This window comes from Prionailurus viverrinus, chromosome D1 (assembly GCF_022837055.1).
Source record: "Prionailurus viverrinus isolate Anna chromosome D1, UM_Priviv_1.0, whole genome shotgun sequence".
Taxonomy (NCBI): domain Eukaryota; kingdom Metazoa; phylum Chordata; class Mammalia; order Carnivora; family Felidae; genus Prionailurus; species Prionailurus viverrinus.
Window position 1 is genome coordinate 68283389 of NC_062570.1, and position 23560 is coordinate 68306948.

The window sequence follows — 23560 nt, forward strand, 5'->3', positions numbered from 1 at the left end:
CTAACCCACGGTTCCTCAAAGACACCATGCACATTCCTACCCCAGGGCCTTTACACTGTTCCCTCCACCTCGAAATCTCTTCCCCCAGAGTTCACACCTAACTTTCTTCACATCCTTGCTGACAGGACAGCTCCTGATCATCTCATTTAATTACAACTCCTTTATATTTTTGTCTTTGTTCCACTGATGTACCCTCAGCACTTGCTAGGCACTCAATAAATGCTGGTTGGATGATGGAAGGGAAGGATCTGAGCATGTGACCAACAGAAAGCAGGAGTACGTATCAGGTCACTGTCAAATTCCCAATCATAGTGGGGAAGAATAGGAACTTGGAACCAGGTCTGCAGTTTCTCCCAACCATCTCATGCCCCACCCCCAACTGCTGGCACCCTTCCAGGATCCAAACTAATGCCAGCCTTGGAGTCCACCTCCTATATCTGCCCACAGAGCTAGGGGCCCACCGTTATATCCACTTTACCTGAATATTCCATTTCCTCAATTGAATGGGAAGTTCCTGGCAAACTCGGACATGTCTGCTGTTTCTTTTGTGTGCACCAGTCCCCTCCATGGTCCCCCACCCGATCCCATGCCCTGAGCCTGGAGGACCCCCAAAAACCTTAGGTCTGAGTGAGTGGTGGAGATGGGCTTGCTCACACTAAGTCCTCTCCTGAAAAAAAATGATACTGTTGGCTTCAAAGGGCCATGCCCTGGAGCCTCTTTCAGCTTTCCTTAGTGTTCAGTCCCGGCCAGCTCCTGGCACAGGCATCCTCTTGTGTCTCCAGGGAAGGATACCAGCAAAACAGCCACTTGGTAACCCATCTCAAGGCCTTGCTTCTGTCATGAATCTTTCTTCCACTCTCATCTGCAACCTTTCTGCTGAAAGTAAGGGATAAGCTTTTTTTCTCTTGATCAGCATCGCTACAGCAGAAAAACAAGAGGATCCCTGACCTATTACTAAGGGGCTTAGCAAAGTAATGGGGTTTTACCTCTTAGTAAGCACATAATCTTGGAAAAGTTAACTACAGTTGCTGAGCCTGGATTTCCTCATCTGTAAAATGGCACTAACAGCATCCCACAAGGTTCCTTACAAGGTTAAAGTAATGTAACACATGCAAAGCATTTAGCACGCAAGAGATGCTCAACAAACATTAATTCTCTTCTTCCTCCCATCTCTTCTCCAGACAACTTCAGGCCTATTTCTACAACACTTCCTCACTGGTTTCTTTTTCCAACTTCTGAATCTTTGATAAAAGTCTCTTGTATCCACTTCCCATTACATTTCCCCTCGAATATAAATCTCCAGATTCTAGTAAAATATTTTTTTAAAAACCTGGCCCAGGCACCTGGGTGGCTCAGTCGGTTAAGCATCTGACTTCAGCTCAGGTCATGATCTCACAGTTTGTGGGTTCGAGCCCCACATTGGGCTCTGTGCTGACAGCTCAGAGCCTGGAGCCTGCTTTGGTTTCTCTCTCTCTCTCTCTCTCTCTCTCTCTAAGATAAATAAACATTAAAATTTTTTTTAAAAAAGCCTAGCCCAATTATAGACTTGGAGGGTCTACATCATAATCCCTACAACGTATACTTTCCTCCAAACAGTCTTTTAGAAAATAAAGCAAATCAGAGGATCAGTTTATTATTAAGCTGAGATTTAGATGTGGAAGAAACCAAAATGTTAAAAGACTCACTGTTCCAAGCCCTTGAACTGAGAGGCAGGTCTAAAGCCTCTCCCACACATATATCACCAACCCCCCCCCCTTTCCTCTGTGGCTCCTTCTGTCCCATCAGGGAAATATTATGATGATTAATTAGACAACGCCTGTCCCGTTGGTCAAGATCCTTTGAGGTGGGAACCACATAAACACCAAGCATCATAACTGCAATAAAAAGAAACCAGAAAACCCCTCAGCTCTGGGACCCTAACCAAGGCAGAGCTAAATAAATCTGGAGCAGAATATCAAGAAGGATCTTCCACATGGATAATAGAAAATGTCACCAGCATAAACAGGAAGAGAGATTAGTTCAATAAAGGAATAAAGGCACATTTGCGGGTCTCAAGTAAGATTTTTGCTTACTTTTAACTTCCCAGCATATAACTCACAAGGTTATTAATACAGACTCCTACTGTTTTGGGCAAATAAACAGCTGCTGATGTTTTGTGCCCAAACCACTTTATTAGAGCTTTCCTTTACAGCAATTGTTTTTTCCTTTCCAAATCCTAAGAGGCTCAGACAGCTAAAAAACAGAGTGCCAAGGCGGGAGGAATAACAAAGGAGAGAGGAGGCAGCCTGTGTGGGCAGAGAGAATGGGGCAGGGGCTGCTGGGACCCTCACTGTCCTCTTTACTACTCTTGGACAAAGTCAACGTTCAAGAGCAGAGACCAGAAGACACAGATAGGGTGCAATCACAAGGGCTATTTTTGCCCTGATGCTAGGAGCTGCCATTAAACAGAATTTAACAGTGTGAGAAGATAAGGATGACCAACCATCCAGGTTTGCCCGGGTTCAAGGGGCTTCCTTGGAGCCAGGAACTACAGTTTTAAAATAGGAAAAGTCCTGGGGCACCTGGGTGGCTCAGTCTATTAAGCGTTTGACTCTTGATGCGAGCTCAGGTCATGATCTCACTGTTTGTGAGTTCGAGCCCTGCATTCAGGCTCTACACTGAGAGAGGAGCCTGCTTGGGATTCTCTTTATCTCTCTCTCTCTCTCTCTCTCTCTCTCTCTCCCTGCCCCTCCCCCACTCACACGCACTCATGCTCTCTCGCTCTCAAAATAAATAAATTAATTAAAAAACAAAACAATGCCCAGGGAAAGTCCTGGGCAAACGGGACAAGTTGATCACCCCAGAAGACACACGACTCTGTCAATGGACAGGAAAGCACTCAGCATAGCGCCTGGCACACAGTGAGCGCTCTCTAGTCCCACGTGGAATTGGAATGAGCTCTAGCTTGCCGGGGGCACCTTCTGCTTGTCCTGCAGGACAAGTTCCTGGGGGCTTATGATGTTCCTAGTAGATCCACAATGATCCAAGAGAGAGGGCTCTCCACAGCTTCTGGAGCAGCACCTTGCTCACCCTTCCAGAGCGAGGCCTCCACCTCTGGCACCCAACCTTGAGGCTCCTCACCTACCTAAGGACAGACCAAGCCACCTGCCTGGCACCCCACCCCCACCAGTCCCCCACTTGCCCTGAGGCCTCTGAGCTTACACTTGAACACAGTCTCCAACAGAATGATCTCCTGGTCCTCTCTCTGTGATTTTCACCTTCTTCTTTTTCTTGTGTAGGGAGCATATATGTTAGAAAGTTCCCTTCTTGTCTCCACCACGTACCAGTGTGTGGCCTTGGGCAAACTCTCTAAGTGTCTATGTCTAACTGTCCTCACCTCTAAAACTCTCCATCCATGTTGCAAAGGTAAAAAGCAACCTCGCATGGACAGCATCTAGTCCAGTCCTTGCCACACAGGAGTTCTCTTTCTCCATGCCTCCTGATATAATCAATCTTCAATACTTGATATGCCTGTTGCTCTTAAAATAAGCCAAGGGTTTGGCTAGGATTCTCATTTGTCACTTCTGAAGCTTCAAATCCCCTCTTAGCTTTCTTACTCTTATATTCATTGGCTCAAGCAATTTTGGTACTGTTCTCCTAAAGTCCCAGAGGCTATTAACCTGACACTTATGGGTCCAGGATTCAAATCCTGTCCTGCCCAGGTCCCTGAATTACCTTCCCATTTATCTGGGATCTCAATGGCCTTTAAAGGTCCATCCCAGGGGCGCCGGGGTGGCTCCGTCAGTTAAGCGTCCGGCTTCAGCTCAGGTCATGATCTCGCGGTCCGTGAGTTCGAGCCCCACGTCCGGCTCTGTGCTGACAGCTCAGAGCCTGGAGCCTGTTTCAGATTCTGTATCTCCCTCTCTCTGACCCTTCCCTGTTCATGCTCTGTCTCTCCCTGTCTCAAAAATAAATTAAAAAAATACGTTAAAAAAAATTAAAAAAAAAAAAAAAAAGGTCCATCCCAGGACACAGAGATGGATGGGCAAAGCAAACAAGTCACCAGGGCTTAAAATGCAATACTCAGCAATCTTAAACAGGGCTGCACCTCTGTCTTAAACTCTGGACAATGGCTATTCTAAAGAGGTGGCCCTAAGCCTCCTCTTCAGACATCATTTTTCATTGTTCTCATCTGTCCCAAGGAGAGGGGTACAGATACCACTCTTCTGGATCTTCCCAAACACAGTACTTTGTGAACTCCTGAAGAGAAGCAGTAACAAAACGTAGCCCAGAGAACCATCTGCTGGCTCTAACACCATTTCACCAGTGGCCTCATACGGAGAGCCTGTCACAGTCTCATTGGGACTGCACACTTAGGACTTTCACAAAGCTTCATTAAGGGCAGTTTCATCTCTGAAAAGCAAGCCTTCACAAAACTGATGGTGAATGATGGGCAGTGAAACAGCTACATCAGAACCCCATACCCACTAGAACGATTTGTCCTAGCAATATATTTTAGTCTATAATCCTGTAGTCGGCAGGAGGTGGGGGGGGGGGGGGAAGGAGCCCCTGGGTGGCTCAGTCGGTTAAGCACCTGCCTTCGGGTCAGGTCATGATCTCACAGTTTGTGAGTTTGAGCCCCACGTGCTCTGTGCTGAGAGCTCAGAGCCTGGAGCCTCCTTCATATTCTGTCTCTCTCTCTCTCTCTCTCTCTCTCTCCCTCCCTCCCTCCCTCCCTGACTCGCATTCCGTCTCTCTCTCAAAAATACACAAACATTACAAAAAAATTTTTTAAAAGAAAAGAAGAAGACATAATCGTGTAGCCAGCAAAACTACCCAAGCGTTAGTGTTCATATAATCAGGAATCCTCTTGCTTAAAGTTCCAGTTGGCTGCACTCAGCTGGGTCCATAAAAAGTACACAGCCCCACAAATAGGACTCCAGGACAGCAGTTGTTCCCGATTACTACCACAACAAATTTTAGATTGGAACAGTTGTACAGTGATTGGTCGTTAACAATAACTAAAATACCAAAACATACGAATGATTAAGTTTAACTAGTAAGTTGAAGGGATTTCAAGGTTATCACACTCTCTTGCATACTAATCCGCTTCTTGAGTGGGAGGAAAAAGGACAGAGTGAGAATGTGTGCACTGTGTAGGGACATGCTCCATCCTGGCCCCACCCTGGGGCGTGTGCCCTGCATGTGAAGGCATGCGTGTGAGGAGAAGGAAAACATTCAGCGCTTCCATACTCACACACTGCATTGTGGAACGGAGCTGCTCCACCCCCAAAGGCAGACTGAGATTTGATAAGCTGGTAATTGTAGGCACCATGGAATAATCAAATCTCTACCCAACTCAAGGACCCCCAGCGCCGGAGAGACATTCAAGGCCAGCATGAAAAGTGAGGGCAACACTCATTTCGTCTGGATCATGAACCAGCAGACCTAGCCCCCTCCACCCCTTGCACTCTATTGCGGTTGCCCGTCTCACATTTATGGGCTTCTGCCCCTCCATCTTTATGTGTGATCCTCTTTCTTCCCAAATCCCATCTTACTGCCTTCTGGCCACATTCATCACTCATTCATCCTGGTGCTTCCCACAAAGAACCTTCTGCGCAGCATCACCTCCTACTAGACTGCCTTCCTATATGCTTCTCCACAGGGCAGCCATCTCTCCTAGACTCCTGGACAGGACCCAAGTAATGAAAAAGGGCAACAATCCTAAAGAGACCCTCAAGCCTCCAAAAGGCAATGGCCCCAAGGCATTTGGCTTCCCAAGTGAAGTGAAGTCAGAAATTCTACAGGATGGTAACGAAGATGGTCCAGTAACCTTGTATGTGGCTCTGAATCCTATAAATACCTTTGGAAAAACACAGACCGGCATAGCCCAAGTGACTGCAGCTGACCTTCAAGGCCCTCACAGACCAGGAAACCAGACTGTGGTTCTCCCACATTTCATTCTGAATTCTCCTTGAGATTCTACATCAACCTACTTATCAAGGGCAAATAACAATTTATGTCGAGTGAGTGGGAAAGAATGTGATATTCATTTATTTTACAGCCTACACACTTGTGGATAAAAATGAGAATTCTTTGGCCATGGGAAAAAAGTTGTATTCTTTGGCAAGGTTTCCCGACTCCATGAAGATGCGGTCTGGGGCTATTAATAAAGGTAATTGGGCCCAACTTCTAAATCCTGCTCTTGCACTCTCAAAATATCAATCACTGTTACTAATATAATTTCACACGCCATAGTTCATTCCGAAGGAAAAATAGCTTTACTATTTAAATGACACCCTTTCCTCAACTAAACTCCACAAGCACTCAGAAAACATCATATCCTCTTCTTCACAACCATGCCAAGTCAGGGATCAGATGAGAAGGACACCAGCCAATTCTAGGTGACATCCAAAAGCTACAAGGGACAAAAAAAAAATCTCCCCACATCCAGACCTAGGACATTTTCTGACTTTTAGGGACCACAAATGGTTTGTAATCAGAGCAAGCAACCTGTTTTTAGTGACCTAATATACATTAATATGCATATAATATGCCTAACAAACTTTTAGGAAACAAAAAGCAGTTAATAATCCATTTCTCCCATTGTTGGGATGATCTTGACTCACTGAAGTAAGATAATGGATTTAGAAATTAGTCATATAATGTAATACATTATTAATCATGGTATTCAGAAGGGTAAATAGATATTATAAAAACACTACCCAGGAATTCAATTTCCTTTCAGATGTGTTTACTCTCTTGAATTCTTTATGCTACCATCATCCCTCACAAAAATGTAATAGTCAGGCCTTTTTCTCCCAAAACAGTGATTTTCAACCTTTTCTTTATAAAAAAAAGCACAGCCTTTTAAAAAATAAAACATTCTATAGAACACCAAATATAAGGCATGTGAAGGAGGAGATACACTGGCTGCGAGGAGGAGAGCATGTGGGTGCAGGAGGGGTCCAGGAGACTTCAGTTGACCCTTTTATTTGTCAGGTCCCAGATCCAACCTTCCAGAAGCCTGGGGCTGCTTGGGGCCACAGTATGAAAACTACTGCCCTAAGTCATCTATGTAAAGCAAAAAATATGTACATAATATAGAATACAGGCCGTATGTGTGTGTGTGTGTGTGTGTGTGTGTGTGTGTGTATAACTAGTGATCTATGTAAATATACCATACATATATATAATATACAAATCACAAAACCTGACATCCCAAGAGAAAAACTGGCAAAAGACACTAATACAAGGTGAAAGTAACAGGGGGAGGCGGGGGGGCAGTTATTAAGTTCTACAGTAATCAAAGGAGTACACATCAAAAGAACACTTAACAGTGATTACCTTTGCCCAGAAAAAGTTAAATGATACCACCAATGCTGGCCAGGTTCCATGAAACTGGTACAAGAATACATTGCAAGTGGCTGTGTAGCAAGATTTTAACAACAATCGTTCATTAAACTATTCCTACTCTTGGAGTCCGTAGTAATCCCACATCTGGAAATAGATCCTTAAAGATAGTTGAAAAGAAGAAAAATGAGGTGGATATGTTCATTTCTGCATTGATTGTAGTGGAAAAGCCAATGTTCTGTAATGGGGAAGTGGTTAAATCAATAATGGTTACACCGATGATGGAATATTACGCAGTCATTAAAAATACAGTACAAGTTCTCTTTAAGAACCCTCCGCTTTGTCACCTCTCCTAATGAAGCATACTTTCAATCCCCCTGGGAAACCAGCCCCAGGATGCCTTTGTCCTTCTGTGTCAGCTTTTCTCTCCCGCCCCCACTCACATCTCCAGCTCAGGGCTGAGTTGTTTGGCTACCAACAGTCCTCTGGGTTTGTTCCCAAATGTGTTTTTACCTTTGGTACTTGTCATTGTAACAGAATAATTTAATTTAATTACATATTCTGGAAACCAATGGAATATGACTGCTAAAAAGATGAGAGCTGTTGTTTCTAAGAAAATTAATTTAACTGCTTTGCAAAGACTTTATAAAGCTAGTCACTAAAATAGCACTCAAGTTGCATGTGAGCAAAATCACTGCGAAGCATGAGGCAAAAGTCGTAGAAATTCAGGCTACTACACAGAGGCTGCTTCATAAGCATCTTCAAGTTCTCAATGAATTTTAAAGGAAACAGAAGTAGAGATCAGTCTTTGTAAAACAGCACATTATGTAAGTGGCTTATGCAAGGAAGAAGATCAGAAAGGCCCCCGCCGCCCCGCCCAATGACGAGCCTTGGCCTTAACATCAAAAGGCTGGCAAATGAATGTACAAAATATTCAAAATAAAATGAAAATAAAATACTTAATGCAGATATGCACTATTTTGTTTTATTCTCTTCTTTACTCAGTTTTTCAATTAACTACCTTAAAGCCCAACTGTATTGAATAAGAGGGAATCTATTGTTCTTTAAAAACAAGTCCACAGTGGCAGGGTCCGGGAGTGTCTTGATTTACTGTCATATCCAATGTCACCTCTCCACTGTGCTACCTGGCACATATTAGATCTCCAACAAATAAAGACTGAATCAATATACTATGTAGCAAACATGAAAAAATACTTCTAACAAAAAACAAGCTGAAAAAAGGTGAAATATGAAATCACATGCAAACCATGACTACACCTTTTTTTTTAAATACGGAGGCAGATGGAAAAAGTTAGAAGGGAAGGCTCAAATGCAAAATAGATGTGTTAAAGTAAAATGAATTAAAGGCAATTTTATACATTTTTTATTATTTTCTTTAACATTGGCACATTCTTTTACAGATTCAAAAAGATACTAATCAAGAAAAGGAGGGGCGCCTGGGTGGCTCAGTCGATTAAGCATCTGACGTCGACTCAGGTCATGAACTCACAGTTCATGAGTTCGAGACCCACGTCAGGCTCTGAGCTGACAGCACAGAGCCTGGAGCCTGCTTCAGATTCTGTGTCCCTCTCTCTCTGCCCTTCCCCCACTCACACTCTGTCTCTCTCTCAAAAGTAAATAAACATTAAAAAAAGAAGGAAGGAAGGAAGGAAGGAAGGAAGGAAGGAAGGAAAAAGATAAGGAGAAAGCTGTTTCAGTTTCTACGGGACTTCCAAAATAAGACAGAAACCAATACTGAGTAGGTTCCAAGCTCTCCAAAACACAAGCTGCCTTCAACACACCCTCTGCTTCATCCACCTCACCACGTCCAGCAATCCCATCTTTCTCCTCCAAAGAGTGAACCTGTACGAACACTTATCTCCAGCCCAACAGGATGCTATTTTTGAAATCTGGAGCTATCCACCCTCTCGCTTACCAACTATTTGAAAAAAAAATTTTTTTTTCAAAACTGCAATTTACATTCCCAAGAGATTCCCAAACACCATCTAATTAAATCATTCAATCAGAAAACAAATTAAAATGAAATATCACTGCAACCCCCAAGAGGAAAATAAACTTTTCAGTCATGACTAGAACAGACCTCTAGGGTGATGCTCCAAAGCCTCTTCTAATTGCAAGGCCTATGACACATTCTGCAGAACATTTTGTGACATTTGCAGTTTCCGGGACAACTTTCCTTCCAAAGCAAAAAGAAGCCTGAGCAAGGCTCCAAAGCAAAACATTCGTTTGAGAATGGAAACGTTTTCATAAATGACTAACCGGTGCACTGGGTATCCACATTATACACTCATTCATTCATCCCTTCATCTATCCAACACCTACGTTCTACAGGATGTGCCAGGAACTGTCCTGGGTATTCCACCAACACTTTTTAAGTGAACGTAACCTCTGCCTCTCAACATAAAATAAAACAAAACCCAGAGCTTTCTGAGTTTACCTATGGAAGAGTCTCAACGTGGGCAGTTTCTGACTTCATCATTCCTTGGGCATCTTCTGAAGTCTCTAACTCTGACACCCTCTTCCATCATCAAGTAACTCCAGGGGATCTGTTTCCCCTGTGAGCTGCTGGCCCTCTAAGGAGACAGTACAGTATGTGGTGAAGAACACAGACCCTGAAGCCAGATGGGCTGGGTTCAAATCCCTGAACTCCCATGTATCAGTAATGTGACCCAGGCAAGTCTTTATCTCTGTCTGTAAAATGGAGTTAATACTACCTATTTTACAGGGTTGTGATGATTAAATTAGTCAATATACATAAAGCCCTTGGAATAGTGCCTGGCACATAATGGGCGCTATACAATTTTCAGCCATTATCATTACCCCTTATTCTCCTCTCCCTCAGCTCAGCACAAGTAAGCTGGATTGCTCAAAAGGCTGTACTAACTGGAGGAAACTTAACCATGGAATACACATGAACGGTCTATATCACTGAGTACCAGGGTCTGAATGTCCTTCCCTACCCTCTGCCTCCAAAGAGTTGCACTTGGCCAGTCCCAAACTTTGCAGGCCTCTTAAACATAGATCTCTAAATTCATTTAATCCCCTGAATCCTAGCTCTGGATGGCTCTGGGGCCACTGGGAGGGCTGTCACTGGTCACACTACCCTATCACGGCGCAGCCAACCAAGTCACCTCCACTCTCTGTCTCCCATCTAGCCTTCCCCAAGTCACCGACACTTCCCCACCCTCTAGAGCCTGTGGCTTCCGCCTTTCTGTCCTGAGAATCTGGTCATTTCTGAATATCCACAGGAGTCCTAATATACAGTCAGGGCACATACCCAAGAGAACCAGACCAACGTATGTTTTAAGAATCCTGTTCTCTCTTTGCTTCCCATCTCTCCCAATTTTTTCAGGTATATATTTAAAAGTTCCGAACAATGTGTAGTTATAAGGTTTCCTGGGAACAAAATCACAAAGGCTCCTTTCAGCTTTAAAACTGCACTCACTTTCATGTAGAGCCTTATAAATCATGTGACATGGTCCACATTCAATATGATAGGGGCTACTCTGTGATGAGCTCATGGGTTAACAATGTCTCCTCACTGCTTCCCAAAGCAGTACCTTGCTCACCTCCTCCCTGAGCAGACTGGAAAGCACAAGAGAATCATTTTTCAGGAATATATATACACACACTCACGCGGAATCTGTGAATGAAAATCTCTCAAAACCTGTGGGCAAACTGGAAACGTCAAAGTAAGGTATGGCCTTGTGTCTCCCTGGGAACAGTCTGAAACACCCTGGGGCAAGCACTGTACTTCTATTGCTGATTAATTTTCAGTCCAAACCTACAGGATGGAAAAGGTAAGAAACAGCAGCAACAGGGGCCATCAGATAGATAAATCGGTCTGCTAAGCCCAGTTCCAGTTTGAGAGGCAGAGGTAGGTATGAAGGAGAAGCTGTCAACAGTCTCCTTTCGAGGGAAGTGTCCCTAAGCCATGAGCTTGTTTTGAAGTCATTAGTTAGAAAGCACAAGGGATATGTACACCTCTCCTGCACTCACCTGGACCTCCCCTGGGAAGGAACTATTCTGGACATGTGGGGTTACCGTGGGAAATGTGGACGCAGTGCCTATCTCTACCCTGGCAGGGGCAGCAGGTGCAGACGCCCACGTGTAAACAAAAGAAAGTGCTCCTGGGAGAGAAAGCCTTCCATCAGCTAGATATTTGCCAAGATCTGCTAGGTAGTGGACCCAGAGTCTGCCTGGCCTGCCAGGTTTATAGGTGAACAAGGTTCCCTGCCCTTCAGAAGCTCACACGCTGGTAGAAAGCAGGGGAAGTGGGGAGGTGACGAAAAGAGAAGTGTGAACGGGTGAGACGCGCGCGTGTGTGCACACCCAGTACCAGTGCCCCGCGGAGCCGGGAGCTCTCCATCCCCTGCCTCTGACAGTACATCGGACAGGGTTGCATCGGGAGGGCTCCCTTACGCCATCCTCCCCTTGACCCCAGCCCTGGCCTAGATGGAGGGCAACCACCTCGTGCAGCCTTAGACTCAAGAACCACTCCGCGAGAGTCTGTCTGCTCCGCCCCAACCTCTCCCTGGGCCTGGGAATGCCCTGGGCCTGGGAGTGGAGCTACCGGAGGCAACGGCTTTCGCCCGGCCCCGCGGGGAAGGTGCAGCCCAGGGGGGATTCTCTCGGTCCTGGGCGGAGGCGCCACCGCAGTGGACAGAGCTCCAGGCTCCCGTGCTTCTTCCACGAGTCGACACCTGCTCCTGGAGAGGGTCCTGGACCCGCTGGTTGTGGTGGGGGTGGGCACCGCTATAGGTTTAAGCGGCACCCCAGCCACATATTTCCCCTACAGGTCCAACGGACCTGTGCGCCTACGGACGGCGCACAGCAGGGCTGGGGCTGGGTCTACGCAATCTTCCTAGTCCAGGCTTGTCCCGCAGCCTGTGGGTTCTAAATGCCAAAGGCTGGGGCCGCGCGAGCATCTCGCCGTGGGCCCTTACAAGGGACCAAATGAGCTCGACTGCCCGCGCCCGCTCTCTCTTATACACACACAAACATGCACGTACACACTCTGAGCCGGACCTGTATGCGATCCCGAGAGCCGGCGAGCAACCAGCCCGGAGTCTCGGGCACATTTGGACACGTGCGCAGCGCGCCCCCACACCGCCAGTGAGCTGCACACACCCGCGCGTGGAGCCCCGCGCACACACGTGTGCCCTAGAGAAGCGCGCACGGCCGCAGACAGCGAGGGTCCCCCACGCAGGCAAGAGCGCACACCCAGCCCCCCAAGCTTCTGCGGCCTCAGACCCCGCAGCTGCCGGCTACATGCGCACCCGCCCCAGCGCACCCGGCGCCTCGCTGGGCACTCCGGGGCCTGGTGAGCGGCCCAAGTTTCCCGGGGCGCCCGTACCTTGGATATGCTGCTTGATGACATTCTCCAGGTGGTCTAGCCGTTCAATAATCTTCAGGGTGTCCCCTTTGTCTTCCTCCAGCTTCTTGTCAGGCGCCGGCTCCTGCCCCCGCACATACACGCTGGCAATGTAGTTGGTGACCCAGCCCACGTAGAGCAGACATATGATGTTGGTCATGCCGCTCAGGATCACGCAAGTGGACACCAAAGTTTTGGTCTTCCTGGTGCACACCATTCTGGGCTCCTTCCTCCATATAGAGCTCCCGGGGGACCCTCCTCGCCGCGCGCCGGCACTCCCCCGCGCGCGCACACCCCCTCGCCCGCCCCGGGCCGCTGGGCGCCCGAGCACCTGAGTCCCAAGGTCCTCCAACAGCCGGAGCTGCTTGCGGTGGAGCCGCCGTGCCCAAGTTTGGAGCTCCCGCCGCTGGCCACCCGGAGAGAGAGCTTGACAAAGGAAACGAGGTGGATTTTTTCCAAATTAAAAATCTCCTAGCCCTTCTGGAAGCGGTCACGGGTGGCCGGCAGCCGCGCGCCCGGATACGCGCGTCGGGGAAACTTTGCCACAACCTGGGTCCACGGCCGCGCCGTTTCCCATCGCCAGCGCGGGGTGCCTGGGCGGTCCGACCGGCCCGCGCTGCTGGAAGGACGGCGACGGCGGCGACGGCGGCGACGGCGGCGGCGGCGGCGGCGGCGGCGGCAGCAGCGGCGGCGGGGAAAGCAGCGGAGCAGAGCGGCCCGGCCCCCTCCGAGCGACAAGCGCCGCCACCAATCGCGCTCCGGCTCGGGAGAGGGGCCGGTGCTGCGCTGCCGCGGACCAACAGGGAGGGCGCGCGGGGCGGAGTCCGGCCCCCGGGCCCCACCTGCTGGCCGCCCCTGGCTCCCGCCCTCCAGGGACGCGCCTGAGCTTCCACCAGCGCCCGCGCGGGCTGCCCCAGCCTCGAGGCTCCCGGAGAGGCGTGCCGCCAGCCTCAGCCCCTAGGTCGGCAGATTCCACCTCTAGGGGAATGCTAGGGGAATTCTTGCTCTTGCGCCGGGACCTCTGGTCTTTGCAGGGTCGCGCGGCTCAGCGCCCCTCGGCGGGGCTTCTTGCTCTGGTCTCCCCGGCCGGCCGACTCCTTGTCCCTCTTTTGAGCCGCCGGGAAGCAGAGAGGCCGGGGAAGCATGGGCCAGAATAGTCTGACTAGCCTTGCCCTTGGTCAGGCCCCGTGGGCATCCACTTCTACAGCCTCACTCCAACCTCCGCCTGTCCAACGCCCTCTGTCCTCTGGCCTCCTGCATGGCTCCAGGCTTGGCAACTGCCAAAGGGGCTAAACCTCCCAGGAATCTCCTAGAAGATTTTGGACCACCACCACCATCACCACCAACCCCCTGGAAGATTTTTGCCCCATCTAGATTTTTGTTTGTTTGTTTGTTTTAATGTCTGCACAGCTCCCAGGACAAAACTGTGTCCTGTAACCCAGTTGTCATCCATGTGGGACTAGGCTCATCTCGGTGAATAGGGAAATTCTGCACAGAAAGGGGAGAGGCGATGCAGGGGCATTGGGGGCAGACTATGCTCTCTGTGAACTGTAAAGTCCTTATGCATGCTGTTTGTAATTGATGTTAGAGAGGACAGAACTGTGACTGACAGCAAAGGGACATGGCTGGGCTCTAATGGCTGAGACTATTTTATTTGTTATAAGAGCAAATACACTTATTCATATTATCCCCTTCTGCTGAAGTCACTTCTTTTCAGCATCTGAATAGAATTCCTCTAAACAAAGGCTCTTTAAACACAGATTTATATCCTCTTCTCCATCTATGGGTGCATTTCCTTGGCCTACAGAGTCAGGGAGCATCCTGCTGCATAGCCACCTTGTACATAGGCACCCCAATGGGGCCATGGTAGTAGTACCCACAGTGGCTCTCTCAAGTGATATTTTCTGGATTCAAGGAACTGGCCCCACAGAGGAGGGAGGGCACAAAACCAAAGAAGGGGCACTTTATGGCCATCAGCCAGTGCTTTGCTTACAAAACCCCCAAAATACGCTGTGATACCAACTGGAAAATTTCTCTTTCACACAGCTGGAAGCAGGTTGGGAAGAGAGAAGAGGAGAACAGGATATATGTGTCAATATGTATGAGAGGAGAGGACACACACACACACACACACACACTCATCTTTTTCTGGGAAAAAAAAAATCAAGGTAAAGAAATCTACAACCAGGAGGGAATAAAACCTGCCTCTCCCTTTCTCCTCCTCTGGAAGTATAATCAGCTCACAAATGAAGGGTCTGGACTTTCTTCTGGTTTGATGAATTTACAAGCAACGGCCTTGGATACAGTTAGTGGCAAAGGTCTAATTCTTTCCTTCTGTCATGTACCTTCTCCCAGGAGGAGCTTCAGAAGTTCATCTCTTCCCAGGATCTTCCTAAACCTCCACAGGGCTAGACAGAGAGGAGGCAATACTCGTTTTTCACATTCTTACTGGGGGGGGGGGGGAAACCCCAATTTACAAGGTTTAAGGTAAAAACAAAGTGGATTGTGTGACCTCAAATTTTTGTCCAGCCGATCTCCTAAGATAATTTGTAACTGTGGAGGGGAAGAATGCAACAAAAGAATGAAGAACAGGCTCTCCTCTCTGAAAGGTCACAGGGTCAAGTTGACCAGTTTAAAGAATATTCACTGGAGGGGCAGCCCAACTCCAGGACTCTAATCTCAGATCTACCACTTATTAGTTCTGTGAGGTAGGACAAATTTTAAAACATTTCTGGGGCTCAATATTCCCATCTGTCAAAAGAGTTGTTGTGGAGGAGTTGTTGTGGAGATTAAAATGAGAGAATGCACCAGAAAAGGCTTTAATTAGTGCAGGACACATAGTGGGTGCTCAGGACATGGTGAGTTTCCCACAGAGGATATTGTCTTTCCCCTGCTGGGCCAGAACTCACCTCCATGAACTCCATCCCACTGTTTAGCAATACAGCTGACCCTTAAACAACATGAGTTTGAACTGTGCCATCCACTTACATGCGGAGTTTTTCAAATAAATACATTACAGTACTACAAATGCATTTTCTCTTCCTTATGGTTTCCTTAATAATATTTTCTTTTCTTTAACTCACTTTACTAAAGGATACAGCATACAATACATATAACATACAGAGTATGTGTTAATTGACTGCTTATGTTATTGGTAAGGCTAAGGTCAATGGTAGGCTATCAGCAGTTCAGTTTGGGGGGAGTCAAAAGTTCTACTTGGATTTCAGCTGTGCAGGGGGTCAGCTCCCCAACCCCCCTGCATTGTTCAAGGGTCACCTGTACTTGGTTTCTCCACTGACCAGTATCAGTGCTCTCTCCCCTGATGGAAGCTAACAGGAAGTAAAGCTATAGGCAGCAAGGTGCTATCTTGTCTAGCTGGGTTCCAGCACATTGGCCATCTATTCATAATGTCTATTTTCACCATCAGTAGTATAGTGATATGCATTGGTTGATAGGATGTTCCATATGGGAAGCTGGTTTCAGGGACTGTTGCCTGCCATACCCTCAAATTTCCACTTAAGACTGCCAACTCCTTGGGTTATAAACAAGTGAACTGGAAGGAAGCACAAAGACTTTACCCACAAAGGTTTTGTAGTCACAAGGCCAGAAAAGAGCCTCCATGTAAACCCTCCTGTAAACAATACATGGGCTGTATTTTTAGCCCCCAGTTCAACTACATTAAGTCCAGCAAGTAACTATTGAGCCCTTGAGGTTCTGTCTGACCAGTTGCTCTGGGCCTTGCCTAAGTTTACCCCAGACATGTAGATACAATTGGAGTCTCACAGTCTCAATATGGGCCTCTTCTGAGCCTGGGAAGCTGCTAAAAATCATCCTTGAACTGGAAGAATGTTTCAGATTCTCAAGTTAGGTCATTTATCTAATTCCTACGTGTTTCCTTACCTTTATTTCAAATAAATCTTACTTCAGAGGAGTACTGTGAACTTAATCAGATAATGGATGTGAGCAAGCCTAGCAGAGACTCCAGGACAGCGTATTTCCCTAAACTTATGCCCAGCATTTGGACCTGGGGTTTCCTTCCACTCTTGCTCCAAGAGAAGGTGAGTACCTTGAAGAATCTATAAAAAGGGCTGGAGATCCTTGATAGAGTCTCCCTGGCACAATCTTTGGATTTCAGCCATCTTTTATATTGTGTAGGCAGCTGCCCTCTTCATGTGATTTGAGGGGGAGCTAAGTAGGACTTCTTACCCACCAGTCCAGCCATGCTATCATCCCACCAATTAGCAAGCCTTCATTGAGAATATCCTTAATGCCAAGGTTGGAAAAGCCAGTAATTAATGGAGTTTAACTACTGGGTGATTAAGTTCTAAGTGGGATACCCTGCCTGGGGATTAAAAGGAACAGTGGACCAATCCTGGCCAATGGCAAGGAGTCCACTCACCACTCATTGGAGAGAGATGTCAGTGGTCATCTGTACCCACCAGATGGCAGCACCATGCAAAGCCTTGGGGCCAGAGGTGTCCATTGGGATTTGGGGACTCCAAAGGGAAAGTGGGCCCTAAAGGTAGAATGATTCAATCCTTGGTCTGGCTTCATGGCAAGTGGGGTTTCCAGAGCCCTAGGAAAAAAGAGATTATTGGGGCTTCCAGCAGGGATGGATGCAAAGTTCAGAGACAAAGGCTGTGGAGGAATAATAGGAACAAGATTGGATTCTTCCAAGCCACAGGACTGAGATGTCACTGAAGGAAGGCACACTTCTGGGGGTGGGGGGAAGTGGAAAGGTGAACAAAGAGAAGAATGTTTGTTTAGTACCTACGCTGTGTCAAGTCTAGTGTTTTTCATGTTATCTCTTGAACACAGACTAGGGAGCCAAATAGCTAGGCTCATAGTCCACGTCTGCCATTTACTTACTATGTTCTTCGGCAGGTTACTTAACCAGTCTGTGCCTCAGTTTTTTTACCTGAGAAAATGGGGAGAAAACTGTTGTTTTGATAATTAGATGAATTCATGTATATAAAGCACATTAAATGCACTCTATAAGTATTAGTTCTATAAAGTGTTAATACTATCTCTGATCAACAAAGTATCTGAAAGGCAAATGAAAGGAAAGAAGACAAGCCACCAGAGGGAATTTTCCTCTAACTAGGAGCAAAGGGTCCTAGAAATAGACATTTGGCTCTTCTTTTTTTTTAAGTTTATTTATTTATTGGGGAGGAGGGGAGGGGCAGAGACAGAATCCCAAGCAGGTTCCCCACCGTCAGTTTGGAGCCCCATGTGGGGCTCGAACTCACGAACCATGAGATCATGACCTCAGCCAAAATCAAGAGTCACATGCTTAACCAACTGAACCATCCGGTGCCCTGGCTCTTCTTTCTTTACCTTACTGAAGAACCCAGAGCAACTCCTAGCTGAAATGCAGAGCAGATCCTGACAGGAATCCTGCAACTAGACCCATTTAAGCATCTGTCCACTTATTCACCCACTACATATCTCTGAGTACCTGCTCTGGGTTAGACCCAATGTTAGGTACAGGTAATTCAGAGATGACTCACAGAACTGCACCCCTGCTATCAAGGAGATCACTGTTTAGTGGAGGAGGCCCATAAATAAACAAGTGTAATATAGTCTGATAAGCTCTGACATACTATACCAGTATCAAAGAGAAGGACACCAGCAGGTGATGAAGGCACCAAATTCCTCCCCAACAAGTAGTAATGTAATATCTGAATGGCTCCACTTCCATTCAATCACTAGACAGCTTTGCTGGGCGGGAATTTGTCCTTTAGACCTAGAGGAAAATATTTGCAAGATATTTAATTGACTAAGGACTGGTATCCAGAATACATAAAGAATTCATATAAACCCATAAAATAGTCAAGAAAATACACAAATGGAAAAATGGGCCAAAAATACAAGCAAGCAATTAACTAGAGAGAAAGTACAAATATCCAAAAAATACAAGAAAGGATGCTTAAACATGTAAAAATCGGGAAATACAAATATAGACACCATATCTCACCTATCAGATTGACAAATTGAATGTGATAATTAGCAAGTATTAGAGAGAAGACAAGGAAAATAAGTACTCACATATCATGCTGGTGAAATCATAGTTGGTACAATCATTTTGGAATGTAATTTGGCAGTAATGATGGAATTAAAAATGCACATACTCTATGACCTTGTACTCAAAGTATGGTCCATGGGCCAGAAGCATTAGCTTCACCTGGGAACTAATTATCAGGCTCATCCCACATCTACTGATTCGAAATCTTCATTTTAACAAAATCCCCAGATGAGTCATATATACAATAAAATCTAAGATGCAATACACATGAAACTGTTAACCATAACCTTTCTTTGGGAGAAGAACCACAATTAAGGAATGTGGCCAACTTCTGAACTTGTTACCAGGCTCATCTATAATGTCTGATTTTTTACTATGAGTATTTCTTAATGTAATACTTCTGAAATTCAAGTTATTATGTTTATAATGTAAGAAGTAATTCCTTTGGTTGTGCTGAAATCTGCTTCATATTGGTTGCTGCCCCACTTTGTGACCTGAGGTATACACACACACACACACACACACACACACACACACACACACACATAATTCTTGACCACCTCATGCTATGTATTGCATGTATTATGTATGTCGTATGTATTCCTTATTGAAAAAGTAAAAGGAATCATCAAGGTACATAACCACAATCACTATTTAGTGAGAGCAGGAATGTTATCAACCACCACCTCCTTCTTTTGCACATTCAGAGCCATTTCTGAGTTTTGTGTATTTTACATAAAAGACATTTTTATAATGTTGTCTACTGAGGAGACAGTAAAAGATTTTATAAAAGTTTTGACTTACTGTTTCTTAAAAGAATGCCCAGTAGGAGGTATGTTGATTAGGAAAGCAGTAGAACATAGTAGTTACACACATGTAACCAGACAGACTTGGGTTTGAATTCTGGATCTACCATTTACTAATTCTATGAATCTGGGCAAGTTACTTAAGTTCTTGTATCTCAATTTCCTCATCTATAAAACCTAATATCTACTTCATAAGGTTGTTGTGAAGATTAAGTGAAATAATATCTGTAAAGCTTGCTACTCAGTCTGTGGTAAGCACAGAACAAAGGTTAATTTCAATAGTACTCAACACTTTTATTTAAATAATAAATCATGGTATCTCATTTCCAATCCATAATTATACATATCATGTAGCATATATTCAGGAGCATAACCCTTTTGTAGCCCAAGGACTAAGTGTATATTTTTAATGTTGCTGTCACTTAAAGAGAGGAGTATCAGTATCTAAGTAGAATCAAGTAGAACTACACAGAACAGTGATGTGTCTTGTTAGACCACCTATATCTCTAGGGCAAGTGGGAAATACTATTACTTTCAATCATGGAACACTGTTCACACATTTCTTGATCTTCACAACAACCCCATAAGGTGAGGTATTATTATGCCCATTTTACAGATGAGAAAACTGTATCTAAGGGCAAACACTAAAACATGGTAGAGGGCTTCTAATTTCAAATCCAGTACTCTTTCCATATACCACAACCCTCCTAGGGATCTCTTAAGGGGTATCTATATTCAACAAAGGAATTACTGGCTGAGTAAGACTCAAAAGTAAGAGACTTCCTGGGAAGACTTTTCATCTGCAAGGAGGATTACTGAAAACAGAAGCACCTTCAAAACCTAGTTGAATGTTGTCCCCAAGCAAGAAAAAGAGCTGCTAATTTTTTCCTTTCTGAATGAGTGAATCTGGTTGGCAAAGATGAAGAAAGGGAGTCACATTTATTGAGCACTTACTGATAGCAGAAGTGGAGTCACAGATTTCCTCATGCCCATGGAAGAACTCTTGTGTGGGCTTTAGGAAGGCAGGAAGAAGAGGGGGTGGGATTGCGAAATGCCCCCCTCGCTTAGGAAAATGCATACGGACTATCCCAATATTGGGATACAGAAATATTGGGAGGCAGAAATCTCCTTCAGCTGCTTCACAGCACAGAGCTCTCCTTCTAAAGCCTCCACAGAATAGCACAGGACCTAATGTGAAGGCTTGATGGTGCCAGCCAGGCATGAGGAGAAGCGAGTGACCTTTTCAGGGTTGGTGTATGGTGGTCTGGGGCATTATTGGCCCTATGTAGGTTCTGTACTTTGCTGCCAGCCAGATGGTAAATAAAATATTCAACAGACACACAACCTTCTCACAACAGTGATGTGACTGGCTTATTCAGAACAGAATGAGTTCTGTAGAAAGCACAAATTGCAAGTGGCAAGAAGCAGCTGGGAGATAGTCAACAATCTGCTTCCTGTGACAGAGCCAGAGACCAGAGATGGGGACAGCTTGCATTTGCAGCAGGGCCAGAGTCCCTCTTCAGAGAACTGTGGAATTTGTCATCAAAGAACTTCTATATACTTAGTTCCAAAACAAATGCAGATGCACAAAAGTACAAAGTACTCAGACGGATGATTCCAGATAAAATAGCCTCAGCAGGTGCCAATGGATAGGCTGATGTGGCAGAATGTATTCACAGATACCCATATGATCGCTCTCCTGACAGAGCGCAAACCCAAATAGTGTCTAGGTATTTGCTAGTGATTCTCCAGTCTGCCTGGGCTCCTTAATCCGGGCATTTGCAAGCATGATGAGTGAGCCGACAGACTCCCGAACAGAGTGCTTAGGACCCCATGCCCTCGTGTAGTTTGACAAAATGGCAAACTCCTTTCCATCCCACGCTAATTTCACTGCAGGGTCTCCAACGACTGTTGAATGGGTAGGCCCAGCATTTTACGGTTGTGCTCATTTATAAAGCTTATTTCTGTAAGCCTTAATAGTTAACATTCTTATTTGTGATGTTGCTTTCTGAAACCAGAACACAACAATGCAGATTCATTTACTTTCCAATAAATTATTTTAAAAATCCCACTTCGCACTCACTCTTCAACATTATAATCATCTCCAAGATAACTCTCGATAGTGTTTCCAGTGATTACTATGTGGTTAAATCCAATGGAATTTCTCAGTCCTCATCTTACTTAACCATTCAATAGGTTTTGACATTGCTAACTTTCCCTTCTTTCTTAAAACATTCAATTTCCTTAGCTTTTAGGACAAGATGATCTCCTGGATTTCCTCTTGCCTCATCCCATTGCCAACCTATTCTTTGTTACTTGGCCATTAAATATTGTAACTCCCCAAGATTTCATTCAAGCCTCTCTCCTCTTCTTCCTCTGTTCTCTCCGGCCCTAGCCAATTTCATCTATACCCAAACCATCAATTACTCTTTATAGACATATGATTCCAGCCAGGTGTCTCCTCCAAGGTCCAGACCACTATATCTACATCCCTCCTTATGACTCAAAAGTATCGCCATCAAAATGACAAAACCAAACTCATGAGCATCCCCTCCTGTCTGCCTTCCCCAATCTGGTCCTCTTCCATTCTTCCCCATTGCAAGGTAGGATGACATCCATTCATTTGCATAAGCTGGAATCCCAGAAGTTTATCCTTTACAATTCCCTCTCCTCTGCTCCTCATGCCCAATTCATGACCAGCTGGTATTGGTTTTAATTACTAATTGTGTCACAAATCCTTCCATATTTCCCCATGTCTTCTCTATGACCTTAAGTAAACTGCCTTCATCTCTTACCTGGACAATTAACTGGTAAACCACCTTAGTCTATTGGCTCCCAGAGGGCAGACATGAATCTCTGAGTTTTACTCACCATAGTAGCCTCAAAGCCTATCACTGTACACATAAATATTTAATAAGTTAATGAATAATATTTTTTACTTAAATTATGTATTATCTGATAGTGTCAGAGAACAATAAATTTGACCTATAAGAATCTCCAGACAATTGAAACTCGATTTCTTTGTTTTTTTTATTTCAATCCATTTGAATGGGAATCTTTCTAAAATATACAAATATGTATTCCTTTTTTCTTCTAAAATGATAAAATTAAACTGCCGTTACTCTCTAATGGTGATTATGTATAGATAGAACTCCAAATAAATGCCAATTTATTATAATTAATAAGGTACTTTAACAAGTTGCTAGATTTATGATCAATAAACAGAAATCAATTGCTTTTCTACACTCCAAAGAATAATTTGAAAACAATGAAAAAAATTACATTTATCATAGCAACAAAAAAATACACCTAAAACTCCAGCAAAGGTTGTGCAAGAGACATCATAGTTCCAACTGACTTACTTCTGATGGCCATGGTTTCTAGCCAGAATGGCTTAACTGAGTAAAAAGTTGAGGTCCAGAGCTGCCTTCTCAGAACTGCCCAACTTTCTGCTACCAAAGCTTTTTCTCCTAATGAGCCTCTCAAATGGAATCTGAATGTCTCAGGCAACTCTTGTGCAGGTTTCAGACGGTTTATTAAATTAACAATAACAACAAAATAAGTTACCTGAAATAAGAGAAGTTCTTCAGGAGTCTTTCATCGACTTGACTTCCTGGCAGTACATCTCACCACCCAAGCAAAACCAAAAGGTCAAGTACGAGTCTCAGGGATGATGGAGGGTTCCTGACCACCTTAGCCTGAGGGCCCTGGAGGGCTTCAGTCTCAGACCAGAGAAGAGCCAATCCAAGTCTCCATAGCCAAGGCACCTCTCACACTCAATACAGGCTAAGGCCCACTGTTGCTGAGTGAGGGGCCAGTGAGGGGCCCAGCAAGGGACTCAGTGATGGGCACAGTGAGGGGCCAGTGAGGGGCTCAGTGAGGGACCCAGTGAGGGGCCAGTGAGGGGGCCAGTGAGAGACCCAGTGAGTGGCTCGAGTCATGCCCATGCTGGTGAAATTACTGAGGGACTATTTATACCCTGTGCTTCTCTGAGGAGGTTCC

At 45.5% G+C, this 23560-nt stretch overlaps 1 protein-coding gene across 4 annotated transcripts in view; it reads right to left on the reverse strand.

The window, feature by feature from the left end:
- The window catches only part of GALNT18 (polypeptide N-acetylgalactosaminyltransferase 18), a 354140-nt gene extending 340751 nt beyond the window's left edge, over positions 1-13389 (reverse strand). For all 4 annotated transcript variants that reach the window (XR_007144870.1, XR_007144869.1, XM_047823538.1 and 1 more), the window contains exon 1: positions 12710-13389. Coding sequence is in view for 2 of the 4 variants with exons in the window: in XM_047823538.1 (XP_047679494.1) it covers positions 12710-12944 (235 nt within the window). In the remaining 2 variants the exon portion in view is untranslated. The remainder of the gene's footprint in view (positions 1-12709) is intronic.
- Positions 13390-23560: the final 10171 nt, after the last annotated feature.